This window comes from Macrobrachium nipponense, chromosome 31, assembly GCF_015104395.2.
Source record: "Macrobrachium nipponense isolate FS-2020 chromosome 31, ASM1510439v2, whole genome shotgun sequence".
Lineage (NCBI taxonomy): Eukaryota > Metazoa > Arthropoda > Malacostraca > Decapoda > Palaemonidae > Macrobrachium > Macrobrachium nipponense.
In genome coordinates, this window is record NC_061093.1 from 30,544,000 (window position 1) to 30,559,624 (window position 15,625).

The following is a 15,625-nucleotide window of genomic DNA, read 5'->3' on the forward strand; positions in this document are numbered from 1 at the left end:
CCGACTGAACGCCCATAAAGAAGTCATCATCAGTATTGCGTCGGGAGCGTTTCCAAAGCTCCCACTTGCTGATTGGCCAATGGCATGTTCTGTAAATATAGTTAAAAAGGGCAATTAATATTTGAACTTATTCTAATCTAAACTTATTCTTTGTAGTTTTGAAAACAAGGTATTTTAACCATTTTCCAAAATCTTAAGATACCTTTTGTGTAGCTACGTTGTGGAGACATTTCCAGACTCACATTCATTTGTCTACACATGAAAAATAAAAGAAGAGACTTTTCCATGGCACATTGCATTTTATACATTTTTTTTAACTGCCTTCTTACATAATTCTTATAAGTTCCACCGTAGCCTTTTTCTGGAACCATGCAATAATTATAAAACAATTATTTTCGTTCCCATGCACATATATTGCTTAATAATGTGCGTAAAATGTTCATTTAAAACGAGATCAAAAGCAAGTAAGTGGTGAAAATTTAAATGAAGTTTAGTCTCCCAGTTGCATTGACAAAAGATTCACTCTAAACCCTTGTAGTAAAAAAGTAAATATGAAATTCTAGCATGCATCCATACTAACTTCGTTAACATTATATTCAGTAACTGTAGACACTGCCATTAGATGGGCATTGAATGATTATAGGTATTACTGCAGGATTTGCTACAAACATACTACTATATGCACTCATTTTCCCATTCCATGAAAACTGAATAAGCTTTGGCTATCAGTATCTAATCTCGAAATCTAAGGGTATTGGCGTTTCCATGGAAACTTATTTTACATTGGAACCGACTACCCTTTTTTGGATATTGGAAAAAGGCATCTCTGCCGGTAGTAAATTTTCGTTCACAAATTGGAGTTTCTTAAAAGAGCACTTCATTGTATTGATGGTCATGGTGTGATTAAGGAAGAAAGTTGTCGACGCTTAGAATGCAAAGATGTCGATTATACAAGAGATCGACTGAGAACATTCAGTAGAAACTTAAATGAACTTTCTCCTACATTTCATTGTTTACTGACGCTGTTCTTTTTACATCGCTATCTAGAGTGGCGTGGCGCCTGCATCGTTCGAATGGGTTATTTACGTTTAATGAGAATGAGAAGAATAAGGAGAGTTTAATTTCAAAATAGAGACATCTTAATTCTTTTGGCTCTTGAACGTGCGCTACTCCACTGCCTCCACTGCCATGTGGAACTTCTAGAATTTATTTTTTTTATAATGACTTTCAATACTACCGTTATTAATGCTCTTATCCTCATTACTTTCCTCACGTTCATTATTATATTTCATAAATAACCTTATTTCAAAACTGGGAGTCCTCATTCAGCAGACATAAAGTTACTAACACCATTTGACTTCCATCTAGCCTATGTTTTGAAGAATGAAAACTTAACAATAAAGAATAAAACTTTTGTGCTCAAGAAGAGAAACTCCATCAAACCGCTAGGAATATTTTCATGCATCCACACTTTCACTATATTACAAAGTGTTTAAAACTCCGGATACATATGTATGTTGTCTTTTTATGTCTGTCATTACAACATCTCTCTTGCTGTTATTGCACAGTTTCTCCATCCATCAACCTCACACAATGCGAATGTTATTTTTCTTAATATTTCTGACCCTTTCATGCGTTCGTGCGTAGCACAGAATTTCCAAACAATTTCAACAACCTTCTCATTTTTGTTTTACAGACATTCAACAGCCAAACTTTCCCCCATGGAAGAATACTTGATACAGCAGTTCCTTCTGCAAGCTATTAAAAATAGGCATTGGGAAGGACTTGTTTTAATGCCTGGTGAGGATTTCGATTTGTCTGGTGAGGTGAGTTTTCATTTGAATTGTACCCTGTCTGCATTTAAAGTTCTGAGTTGGAGGACTTTTCTTTCGTCAAACTTGGAGAAGGTACAGATAGCTTTGTGATGTGATTGCAATCATGGGGTTTTAACTCAGCAAAGACCACCTGTTTAAATTTCGGCACACAAACGTTTATCTGTATTTTCATCTTCCATATTTACTCATAGATACTATATATCATATATATATATATATATATATATATATATATATATATATATATATATATATATATATGCGTGTGTGTATATACGCTCACAAAAACACACACACCCGCACACGCACACACACACACACACACACGCACACACACACACACACATATATAATATATATATAATATATATATATATATATATATATATATATATATATATATATATAAATATGTGTGTGTTTTTTTTATGAGTGTAGTATATACACACACACGCATATATATATATATATATATATATATATATATATATATATATATATATATATATATATATATACACTATATAATACGTATGTTTGAGAGTTTGTGAATAATTTTAGCATTACATTTAAATTTAAAAAACTCAGCAAATCGGCTTTGAACAAACCGTGAAATAATTCAATTTGTAATAATTAATTATTCTTGGATATATATATATATATATATATATATATATATATATATATATAATAAAAGGAGCCCATAAAAACAACCAAAATATAGAGAGAAAAGTACTATATTTCAGAGACTGCTGTCTCTCTCTTCAGGTATATGAATGAGAAAAGTTTACAGAAAAGGTGGATATATACCAAGAGATCCGTCCACAAGTAAGCCCAATTTAGGTCACCCCCGCTGATAATCTTCCTTTAATCTTCTTACAAGCGTTGGTTGAATGAAAACCTCGTCTATCACATCTGAAATCCACGCTCCTTTTTGTTTTGAGATGTTCATTACCTGCTTCTCTTTATTAAGGCTGATTTCCATCATTTGACTCTTGTACCGGCAGTTGCTGCTATAAATTACACGTGACAAATTCCAGTTTATTCTATGGTTATGTTCATTTATATGGTTGAAAATAGCCGAGTTCTGTTGTCCATACCTAACTGACCGTTTGTGTTGTATTAATCTCTGGGGAAGTGATTTACCTGTAAATCCGATGTAAGATTGGTCACAGTCCTGGCATGTGATCTCATAGACCCCAGTGTCCTTGGGAGATGTCTTTTGTTGGACGTTAATCAGGGATTTGGCTAAGGTGTTTGGGTAGGTAAATGCAAAAGGGTTAGATTTTCCAAGGGTGTGGGTTACTCTCTTAATCGTCTCCAGGTGAGGGATTTTTATTTTATTGTTGGGTGTGTCTCTGGTCTTGTTTTTAGGGGTCGGTAGAAAATTACGTTTGCTTTGTGAATTGCTTTCTCAATTATATGGTCAGGATACTTTAAAGACGAAAGTTGATTGCGAATTAGTTCAAATTCTTTTTCCAGGAATTCTGGGGAACAAATTCGTAAGGCTCTTAAGAATAGGTTGCTAGCTACACCTATCTTGATAGTAATGTCGTGATAGCTAAAGTAGTGAATGTATGAAAGTGAGAACGTTGGTTTTCTGTATATGGTAAATTTGTATTCTGACGTGTCTCTGATTATTAAAACATCAAGAAAAGGAATTTTGTTGTCTGTTTCCCATTCAACTTTAAATTTGATGCTGGGCACTAATTACTTTAAATTTCTCTAATAGTTCAATACTCTTTTTGTCTTGGCCAATTCATCTTAATGAATTCCTCTCAAAATTAAACGCATTAGTGCCCAGCATCAAATTTAAAGTTAAATGGGAAACAGACAACAAAATTCCTTTTCTTGGTGTTTTAATAATCAGAGACACGTCAGAATACAAATTTACCATATACAGAAAACCAAAGTTCTCACTTTCATACATTCACTACTTTAGCTATCACGACATTACTATCAAGATAGGTGTAGCTAGCAACCTATTCTTAAGAGCCTTACAAATTTGTTCCCCAGAATTCCTGGAAAAAGAATTTGAACTAATTCGCAAGCAACTTTCGTCTTTAAAGTATCCTGACCATATAACTGAGAAAGCAATTCACAAAGCAAACGTAATTTACTACCGACCCCCTAAAGAGGGAGACGATTAAGAGAGTAACCCACACCCTTGGAAAATCTAACCCTTTTGCATTTACCTACCCAAACACCTTAGCCAAATCCCTGATTAACGTCCAATAAAAGACATCTCCCAAGGACACTGGGGTCTATGAGATCCCATGCCAGGACTGTGACCAATCTTACATCGGATTTACAGGTAAATCACTTCCCCAGAGATTAATACAACACAAACGGTCAGTTAGGTATGGACAACAGAACTCGGCTATTTTCAACCATATAAATGAACATAACCATAGAATAAACTGGAATTTGTCACGTGTAATTTATAGCAGCAACTGCCGGTACAAGAGTCAAATGATGGAATCAGCCTTAATAAAAGAGAAGCAGGTAATGAACATCTCAAAAGGAGCGTGGATTTCAGATGTGATAGACGAGGTTTTCATTCAACCAACGCTTAAGAAGATTAAAGGAAGATTATCAGCGGGGGTGACCTAAATTGGCTTACTTGTGGACGGATCTCTTGATATAAATACCACCTTTTCTGTAAACTTTTCTCATTCATATACCTGAAGAGAGAGACAGCAGTCTCTGAAATATAGTACTTTTCTCTCTATATTTTGGTGTTTTTATGGGCTCCTTTTATTAGATGGAATTCTGTTGTTACAGAACATTTTTACCAGTCATATATATATATATATATATATATATATATATATATATATATATATATATATATATATATATATATAATATATCCAAGTGCATTTGATCCCCGAGGTGCCAGTACTAGACTCACTAAGCAGTGTTGATGAATTGCTTTGGGGGGGTTTTCGCTGTGTTTAGTACTTGACGCTAGTAGTTATAAATAATATTACCTAAGTGGATTGGTGATCTCACGAATTACCCTGAAAATTTCAGAGATTTTGTGAAATCCCTGGTTTCACAGTCTTACTGTGAGACACACACAACGCACACACACACACACACACACACACACACACATATATATATATATATATATATATATATATATAATATATATATATATATATATATATATATATATATATGTATATTAAGTGTAGCACGAAAGTCCACGCGCTTGAGGATATCATACAATCCATGTAAGAGGCGAGTGAGAAACGGGACTTGGGACAAGTACTTTCTTATCATATTCTACATTTTCAAGTTCAAAGAACTTGAAACTGCAGCATATCTACGAAAGTACTTGTTCCAATTCCCATTTTTCGCTCGCCTTCTTACAGGGATTTTTATGATGTGTGTGTATATATATAATATATATATAATATATAGATAATATATATATATATAGATATATAAGATATAAATTATAAATAAAATATATATATATACATATGTATATTATATATATATATATATATATATATATATATATATGTATATATTATATATATACATATTATATATATATCTATATATGTATATATATATATATAGTAATTATATATATAATATATAATTATATTAACTGAGTGTAACACAAGTTTATGCAAATATTTAGGGAAATTAAAGAAAATGTCTTTTTGAGCAGAAAATGTTCTATTAACCTATGCATTTTAATGCTTCTTTCGTCGGTGAGGTGAATTTTTGAAATAACGGCTATGGGGAGGAAGCGTGTTTGGGTTGCAAGTGTCAGATTCCACATTCATTTTGTGAGCCAGAAACTGGAGACAATGCCTTACCGTTCCAGTAATGTGGGACATGCAAATATGATATTTATTTATGGCTTTTACAACAATGAACTCCGCTGCTATATAAAACAAAAGGAAACTGGAGATTAAGCCAATGCAAATAAATACTTTCAAATAAAAAAACATTCTTTAGATATTGAAGAAAGGGGAAAAAGCAAGTATCACTGAAACCTTCTCCCTCTCCGTTAATGGTATTAACTGGAATCTGATAAAGGAAAGAAAACAAGCTGAATGGAATCTCCCCTCCAACAAAGATAGGCCTATTCATTAACCACCGATCAAAGATTTTAAATGTATTTTCAAAAATCTCTCGTTCCCCACCAAAAGTATCCATCATACACTATTCGAAGGGAAACACACTTAACAAAATGCTTTCATCTCTGTCGGATGAAAAAGAATGGGAACATTATGGAAGATTAATTTATTTCAGTCTTTCCTAAAAAAGGTAGTATGTATATTCGTGCAGTAACTGAAAGAGGTAAAAAAACTGACATTGTTCAAAGTGCAGTAACCTCTCTACCTGCATTCCATCGTCATCATGATTACTGTCATTATCACTCATTCAGCATAGGCCTAGTCCTGACTCCTGATTGAAGAATTCCATGATTTTACTGTTTTTTTTTTTTTTTTTTTTTTGTTTTTTTTTTTTTTTTTTTTTTTTTTTTACACGTAATCATTAAAATTAGATTGCAGTGAAGTCTGTTTACAGGTCATTTACAGGGACTGTAATGTTACATTTTTCAAAAACCTCATAATTAAACTCATTAAAAGACTAGCAATCTAGTTGCCCAATGCACTTCATCAACCCTCCCCACCCCCCACCCCCTCGCCATCCCTGACTACTCGGACAGTTCATCGTTAAGGAAAACCGGTTATTTTAAAAATTCGTCTCACCGATAAACGAAGCCTTAAAATACTACATATACCTGAACAATGTTTTCTGCCCAGAATTACTCTTTCTTTCATTTCACGAAATATTTGCATAAACTTGTGTTACACCCGTAATAAATAATATATATATATATATATATATATATATATATATATATATATGAATATATATATATATATATAGATAGATATGATATTATATATATATATATACTATATATATATATAATATATATATATATATATATATATATGTAAATAAAGACAATGCCACGGAGGAAAAATGTAAAGACGAGATAGCCGAGATCTTTCGACATTTCTCGCTTTTTTATTTTTCCTCCATGGCATTGCCTTTATTTATACATAGCATCACTTTTATATATTTTGTGATCAAGTTATTCATATATATATATATATATATATATAGATATATATATATATATATATATATATATATATATATATATTGATAGATGATGTATTATACAGAACAGCCAGGTTATTAAGTCAATTCATGTTTAAAGGTCCAGAGTCTTGTCATTGTTGGTGTAACCATAACACATCAACAGTTTCAGCAACTGTCATATATATCTGCAGTTTAGGTGACACTAAAGTAGTCACATGAGACTGTTAGAAAGAAAATCATTATGAAGAACGCAAGTAGGTTACCTAGTAGGTTACCAAGTACGCATAATAGTGATGATAGCGAGATACTAATAATCTCGAAATTATTTCACATACTCATGTTACAATTCATCGAATATTCCGCCATACAATGCTGAAGCGAAAAGAATATGAAGTTTTACGAAGACTTGATTTAATTAGACATCATGGATGTCTAATTAAAGGAGAAAGAGAGTGAATCCGTAATTAAAAGACGGTCTAATTAATTAAGAAGTTTCAATTCCCATCACATTGTTCCCATTATTTCCAAAAGAAAAACATCAGGAATAAATCAATATTTTACCGATCCTGTCAATTTTGCTCTGCCGTTGCTACCAGCAAAGAGAACACGAATTATTATTGTATCCGAATGCATTTTATCAGAAAAGAAGAATTTCAAGGAATGCACACACGCGCACACGCTTATATTATATTATATTATATTATATATCTGTGTGTGTGTGTGTGTGTGTGCGCGCGCGTGCGTGTGTGTGTGTTCATACGTACATATGTACACACACAATATATATATACATATATATGTACATATATAAACATATGTATATGCACATTTATTGTGTGTATGTATGTATATTTGTATGTTAGCACATACTATATTATTTATAGATATTTATGTGTGTGTGTGCGTTGGTACCAGAAGAACAATTTGGTGAAACTTTAATTCAAATAAATGAATCACCAAAATATACTTCATGAAAGAAAGGGTAACATCCACAAAAATGTATTGTAAAAGACAGGCAAAGAAATTTAGTAAAGAGGAACAGGACAAGCCATGTTTATTGACAGTAAGTGGTGACGTCTATTAAACGGAAAAATACGAATGAGAAATACCATGGACATGAGACTGTCGACAAAGCTTATTGACTGAACCTGATAAATGTCTGAGAAGTGACGAGAAATGATTGCCATTGGAAAGCTACAAAGTATGTTGTACCTTTCAGGGGGGGAATAATGATGGTTCAGTTAGGAACCAAACAAAATGCATGAAATATTCTGAGTAAGAAGTATGTTTTAGTACATTACGTTTGGTAGAAATTAAAGTCATATACTGGAGCAATAATGATGATTAAAATTTAGCAACTAAGCAGAATGTATGAAAAGCCCTAGGAAGAAGAATGTTTCAATACGTTACAGTATATTTAGTACAAATGAAAGATTGATGTAACCATTTCAAGAAATTTAATTGTCACAATTTTTTTTTAAATTATATCCAGTTCCTATAAGGTACGTTGGTAGAAAAAATCACAATGAATGGCAGCAATAAATCACAAAGTGCTGGAGCTACTGTGCCCTGGAAATTCTACTTGGATCGTTTGAAAAATATTTCCCAGGATAGAGCTCTTCATCATTATCCATTAAAATCACGGAGGTCTTTTAACTTTTTAAATGGTTCCGGTTAAATATACTCAAATCACTGAAAAATTCTGTGCTGATATAATATTTCTGGATTAACGGAGGATGCAATGAAAAAGAAAGTAGTATACTCTTTTAGCTGGTAATGGATGTGCTATTTTTATGGGCCTTTAATTTAGGGGTTACATTTTAATTTGCAGTGTAGGTATATCAAATGTTTTGGGAATTTTCTTTTAACATATCGTCAAAAGTCAAATTTCCCGCGAATTATTTGGTACAGGAAATGTAAAAAGAAATTAAAGCTTCTTACGAATTATTTGGCATCGGGAATATAAAGAAATAAAGCTTCCCTTTAATTATTTGCCATTGACAATATAAAAAAAAATAGATTTCCTACGAATTATTTGGCATTGAAAAAAAAACTTTTCTGCGAATTATTTGGCGTTGAAAATATTGAAAATAAGATTTCTTATGAATTATTCGGCATGGGAAATATAAAAATGAAAATAAGTTTTCTTACGAATTATTCGCCATTGAAACAATTAAAAAAATTTCTTATGAATAATTTGGCATTGCAAATAGAAAAAATGCAATTTCTTATGAATTATTCGGCATGGAAAATATGAAGAAATAAGATTTCCTACGAATTATTTGGCATTGGAAATATACCATTTTCATATCTGTTAAACATCATAGATATTAATAAATTCATGTCCATTCACGGGGTTTGTACATAGATAAGTAAATCACCCTATTATCCTTTATAGCTGCCCACTAGCGTGCATATAGCTTCAGTTTTAGGAAAGCGAGATGTATTATATTAATGAGGACATTTTGAAAAAAATCAAAGGCAGTTTGAATCTTTCAATAATCCATTGAAGGATTTATGAAGGGAAAAACATATATCCGATGTAAAACTAATCAAATGTGTGAAGTTTCTATGAACGGGACAATTATTAGTCTAACTTTATTGTACGGAGTGATAGAACCGATCAAGGATTGATCAGATATGCTTCCATATACCATGCAAAACAAAACATAAATTGTGAAAAACTGAGTCACCCACGAAATATTTTCTCATAACTTCAGACAAGTTCATGCAACGCATTTGGTGCTAAACATTACATTATAATGCAACAAAAACTTGTTAGTTGACACAGTACTTACCCTTCCTTGTGTTAAAGTGGAAGATTGGGGAGTTTTCGGACCATCCAAACTTGTTTTCTGTCGAGATGAAGATCTCGTAGTCTGTTGCTGGCTCCAAATCCCGAAGAGTATGGCTCATGGAACGAATGGGACCCATGGACGACTTGGGGATTTGGAGCGCGCCTGGCACCGTTGGTGGTGTGTACAACCTGTGAATCCAGGCCTTCTTCTGGAAAATGTTGTTCTGGTTTTCCTGTAGCGAAAGGGTGGAGAGAAGAGGATGGGTGACTATATTCATTTCTGCTCAGAGCGTGAAGATTTACGCTTATACAAAAAGAGCTCGTAAGCTTTCCAATGTTTGTGAGTCTACGAAAAGTAAATGCAAATGGAATTTACAAGGTTTGACAACATATATTTCTCCGGAGTTGGTTGTATCTTAATGCACAAGTCATTATTAGGTACTAGGTATTTATTTGTCTCTCTCATAATATGTATTATCTTATAGACATGATTCATAGTTATTTACATTGTGCTGAATATTAAACTTCCTATTCAATAATTGCAAATTGCATGGAAATTTCGTTAACGGTTGGTAAAGTTCAGAAAGGGAAAATTGTATTTTTCGTATTTTGGAAATGAAACAGTACCTCATTACAACACGACGCGATCAAAATTAGATACACGCGTATAACTTACAGAATTTCATTCATTCATAGCTAAAAAAGAGGAAGGCAGATATTTATAGGCTTAATCAACATTTTTAGAAACTAGATTCGTGACAAGCACATGAAAAGTCTAATTGCACATTTCATTGCTGCGTAAAGTTGGATAAGTAGAACAGATGACACCAGAATTAATTATTCTGTTTTGCCCTCGCAATAAGGTAATTAAGGTGTTGCATCTAAATGAACGATCATTGCCCTTTAATTGGTTCGTAGGTAATGGAAATATAATTGAGTTGCTTTTGTTATTGTGCATGAAGGTACGTTGCCAGTGATTGATTTATGTCTTTAAAGTTGATATCGGGACAAGTCGATTCTGCAAATTTAGTTAGTCGCTATTTCTCAGAAGACAGATGCAGATGGCGTCTTCATTAGCGAAGGCATCTGGAGGCTCAGCTAAAATGTCAAAGATATTCTTCTCAGCGAATACAACGTTGGAAAAAATAAGTACCCGATGTATTATTATAAATAACGAATACACTTAAACGTAAAATTAAAATTCAAGTATATTCTATCTGTAAGTGTTACACTGCAAAAATGTGAAAAGTCCAGGGTTTAACAAAATATCATTGAAGGAATGGTAATAGAAGAAATTTAGATTCAAAATGTCAATGAATAGACTATTCTATGAAGAACAGAGCAAAAAAGAATAACAGTGATGGTTTCTTTACAAAAATTAAACGGAGGCCCAATGCCTCGGTAAATAAAATATTGCATAAAGATGAAGGGCCCAACATATATGTGAAGCTTCAAAATTGGGCCCGAAAAGCCCTGTTGAAAGTTACCTGTGATTTCTTGTAGGAGAGACGATACTGGATGACAGGTGAATAGCTCTCTGTTTCCCAGGTGACAGTATACGAAAATCTTTCCCCTCCGGCAGGGCTGCTGGTGATTGTAGGAGATTTGGGGACCCCTGGAGAGACATACAGAATGAGAGACAAAGGGTACAACCTGCAGACGGAGACATTTTCCACGTTTTCTTTTCGATTTGCTTTTCCCTCCATTTTGCATTTCCTGGGGCTTTTGTGACCTGCATTTCTCCTTTTTGTTTGGATATTTTATTTTGTCAGCCATTTATTCATTTACCTTGTTAGAACGGTGTCGGATCTGAACTATTTTCGTGTATTAATAATGAATGTGAAAATCTGTCCTTACATTGAAGTTATCTTGCATTTTACGATGAAATAAATGAAAGATTAATGACTTGCTGGCAAGTACATAGAAGATTACATTTAAATTAAACCTCCTTTACAGTGAATAAAAAATGGACGAAAAAACACAAAATGTAACAACATCCTTACAGGTAAACTTCCACAATTTATTGCATCAATCGATTACTTTCAAAGTATGTTTAATTACTCCAGTATTTTTTATATTCCCTTTTTTATAGGAAGTTTCATGAACAATAAGGCTAATTTATGTTACTGATTATTGACCGTGAGAAAAAAATCACAAGTAAAAATAAGTTTTGTGCAAATCCTCTTTATCATAATCCGGGTTTATTTCAGAAGTTACAACATGTCGTTCTTAATGCGATTATGGATAATTCAACTTCCAAAGTTTGTTTTACCGCCTTATCATATTTTCCAGAAGCCCCGTGAGCGCTTGCAAGCAACGAAACCCCTTAATAGTGTATTAATACATAAACACGCATCCACACACGAACGTACACACACACATTTTATATATAATATATATATATATATATATATATATATATATAATATATATATATATATATTAATATATATATATATATATATATTATATATATAATATATATATATATATGTGTGTGTGTGGTGTGTGTGTGTGTGTATGTATATATACATATATAAACTTATGATGTCTGTATCATCCACTCATTATGACCCACGTTCTTAAAACAAAACACTCCAATCACTAGAAACAACACAACAAAGAAGGTACTGACCTGTTATCTTTAGGGTCCGGGCTTCCTCGCCGAACGCGTTCGAAGCAGAACAAGTATAGTTCCCGAAGTCTTCCATCGTCACTTTACTGATCGTGAGTGTGTGCCGATGAGCGCCGTCGTGTTCCTGAATGTGAGTGTCGGTACTCAGAGGTTTGCCGTTTCTCATCCAAGTGACCGTTGGGGTCGGCCGCCCGTGGACGATGCACAGCAGCTTAGCCTCGTCCCCTTCGTCCGTGTGTAAGGTTGCCTGTTGAAATGGGGTTTGGATGGTTCTATATTGATGAGGCATCTTTGTCATTATGGACTATTAATTATCTAGAGAAAAGCAACGGGAGTACGGTATAACAATGAGGAGAAAAATAATTCGGGATAGTTTTAATATGTATATGCGTAAAACGATTCTCAGGCTTACTGATATTCATAAAAAATATGTTAAGAAAATTTAAGTATTAAAAAAATGTTGAAAAGGGTGTATAATGGGTTTTTGCTGGTGAGGTCTTTTTGAGGATGTACAATATACTATTAATTATCTAGGGAAATACAAAAAAAAAAGTATGGTGTAGCAGACGTGGTATTTGTTATCGCTCATTGCCAGAACGGCTGGATTCAGGAACCCTTCCGAGACAGTTATTTGACTAAGAACTTTTAAACTTGAGTTTTTTAACCTGTTAGTCATCCCTCTCTTTTATTTATTTATTTACTTATTTTGTCTATCTATTTATTTATTGGTTTAATTATTTCTGCTTACCTGTTCAGCTATAATCTCTGGAGGATATTCGACCTCGACTGTCATCGTAGTGGAAGAGGGATTCCCAATTCCGTTGGCAGCAGTGCAGATGTAAACACCCTCGACGTGTCGGTCGATGTTTTCGAAGGTCAAACTCGACCCCTCCAAGTAAAAGTAAATAAACGGACATATTAAAAACAATAACATACAAAATGACGAGTCGGATAGAAAGCTGTAATCAACGAGAAAGAAATAAATGTGTTACAGGTGAAAAGGACCCACACTAAGGCCAGGAATCTATGGCATTTCATCCCTTTCCATATCTGGGGAAGAAACCCTCTGGAGAGAGCAGTTGCAGTGGGAAGACTAATGAAGAATATTGTTCAACCTGAAATGTAATATGAAATGTTTTGTTTGTAATCCAAAAGACCCTCTTTTAAGCGCAGGGACCATGAATGCAGTTCAAAGTGATTTGCAATGTTTGAATGTTGGTAAGTATTCCTTTGTTATTTCCTACCGTCAATATGATGCTTTGATTGCTAGAGGAAATGCATGATACGATATTATCCCCTGAGTTAGCATTGGGAATTCGGAAATCATATGCGTTTATCTTTAATACTGAAATCATTAAAATGCATTTAAGTATGTTCAGTTGTCATTCGATAGTATTGAATCTTAATTAGGAGCGTTGTCAAGAGAGCCTGTTGAATGTCGTATTAGAACATAACTTAAAGACACCTAAGAATGGTCAAGCAGAATTTTCTTTCATATTTTACATCTCAGCAAATGTCTAGATTGATTGAAAATTTGGATTTTCTATTTTAAGCTGCGTAAAGTGTTGAGATCACTCTATCGAACCAACGTTGCCTATCATGAAGATTATGTTGTGATAACGTTTATTCATAGAGGGTTTGGCTGTTCTAAGTAATATCATTATTGCGGACAACTGAATTATCTGAAATATTTTAAGAAGCATAAAATATATACTAGAATCATCCCCATGATCAGACCATTCAGATTTGCTTGCCATTATACATGCATAAACACATACATGCACGCATATAAATATATATAATATATAGATTGACTGAAATATGAATAATATCGATGAAATATTCAGAATATTTTGAAAGTCAGATGAAAAGTAACATGAAGGCAACCAAAAGAACAGAAGACTGAAACGAGTAAACAAAACTGATGAAATAAGCAGAATATTTTGAATGTCAGCAAATAGGGTTTATGAAGGGAACATACAGAACTTGAACAAATCCAAGAGCGATCAAGTTCGATGCCCCCCCCCCTCCTCCCCCCACCGCCCCTCTTACCTCCTCGGCCTGCTCTCCCGAAGGCAGATGTCCCATCTTTCGACTCCAGCTGATGGCTGCCTTAGGGTTGCCTAGTCCTCTGCACTCGAGGGTGACACTCGATCCCTTCCTCACACGCTGAACCTCAGGGCTTACTCTTATCGCCTGCGAAGGACAGAAGAAGAAGAGGAAGAAGAAAAAACTTAGTGCCGAGTACTTGATGGCGAAGGGGAGAGTACAAATGTTAGCATTCATTGCCAGCTGTTGTTGACTGTTGGATAGAGAGAGAGAGAGAGAGAGAAAGAAATGGGAAGGTTTTCAAGCTGCAGCGCGTTTTATTTGTATGATGACACACGTCTGTTATTCAAACGCATAGAATAAGTATTCCCAGAATATTATTACCTTCAAAAAATGAACGCATCAGGATATTTCGAGGTTGTAGATCGCGGCAACAATAACTTACATCAGATAGGAAAAGTGCCAAGTCAAATTTCTGATAATTTAATCACATATAAAAATTTGATACTATTTCCAAGAGATTTTACCAAAATTTACAAATTATTTTATTATTTTGTATGTGTATTGCCCTGAAAAGAATGTGTGTGGATGTATATGTGTGTGTGTTTGTATATGAATATATATTATATATATATATATATATATATATATATATATATATATATATATATATGTATATATATATTAGTAGTTATATAATATATATATATATATATATATATATATATATATATATATATATATAATATATATATAAATATTGGGTGCCCAATAAATAATCCCGCTATTATAATATAGATTTTAGCGTGTGTAGTCAGCATTTCATTAACGACAATAGCGTTAAGAATCATTGTTCATTGTAAGGTTAACATAAATTTAGGTTTCCCGCTTGGACACTTGCACCGGTGTTATTTTAAAGCTGAAGGGTTGTAATCTATCTCCGTATGTTAAAAGCAAAAATAGAAACAGAAACGATCGCAAAAATGATGAATTGAAGTTAGCCGGACGCAGAAAAATATTTCTATACTCGGTTGCAAAATATTTCTGTCAGGAAAAAAAAAAGATCTAGAAAAATAAGATTTCATCTCACGATACAAATGCGAGATAAATAATTGTTTATCCAGTGGCATGCAGTTGCATGGATTTATACAAGTTATTACA

General features: G+C 33.4%; 1 protein-coding gene across 1 annotated transcript in view; it reads right to left on the minus strand.

Annotated features, from left to right (window-relative positions):
* The window catches only part of LOC135206739 (roundabout homolog 1-like), a 99,887-nt gene that overhangs the window by 4,767 nt on the left and 79,495 nt on the right, over window positions 1-15,625 (minus strand). Inside the window, exons 5-10 of the mRNA XM_064238215.1 lie at window positions 14,468-14,611; window positions 13,164-13,304; window positions 12,416-12,662; window positions 11,268-11,395; window positions 9,782-10,013; window positions 1-89 (exon numbers count right to left, since the gene is read on the minus strand). The exon at window positions 1-89 is cut by the window's left edge and continues 25 nt beyond it. Coding sequence (XP_064094285.1) covers window positions 1-89; window positions 9,782-10,013; window positions 11,268-11,395; window positions 12,416-12,662; window positions 13,164-13,304; window positions 14,468-14,611 — 981 coding nt within the window. The remainder of the gene's footprint in view (window positions 90-9,781; window positions 10,014-11,267; window positions 11,396-12,415; window positions 12,663-13,163; window positions 13,305-14,467; window positions 14,612-15,625) is intronic.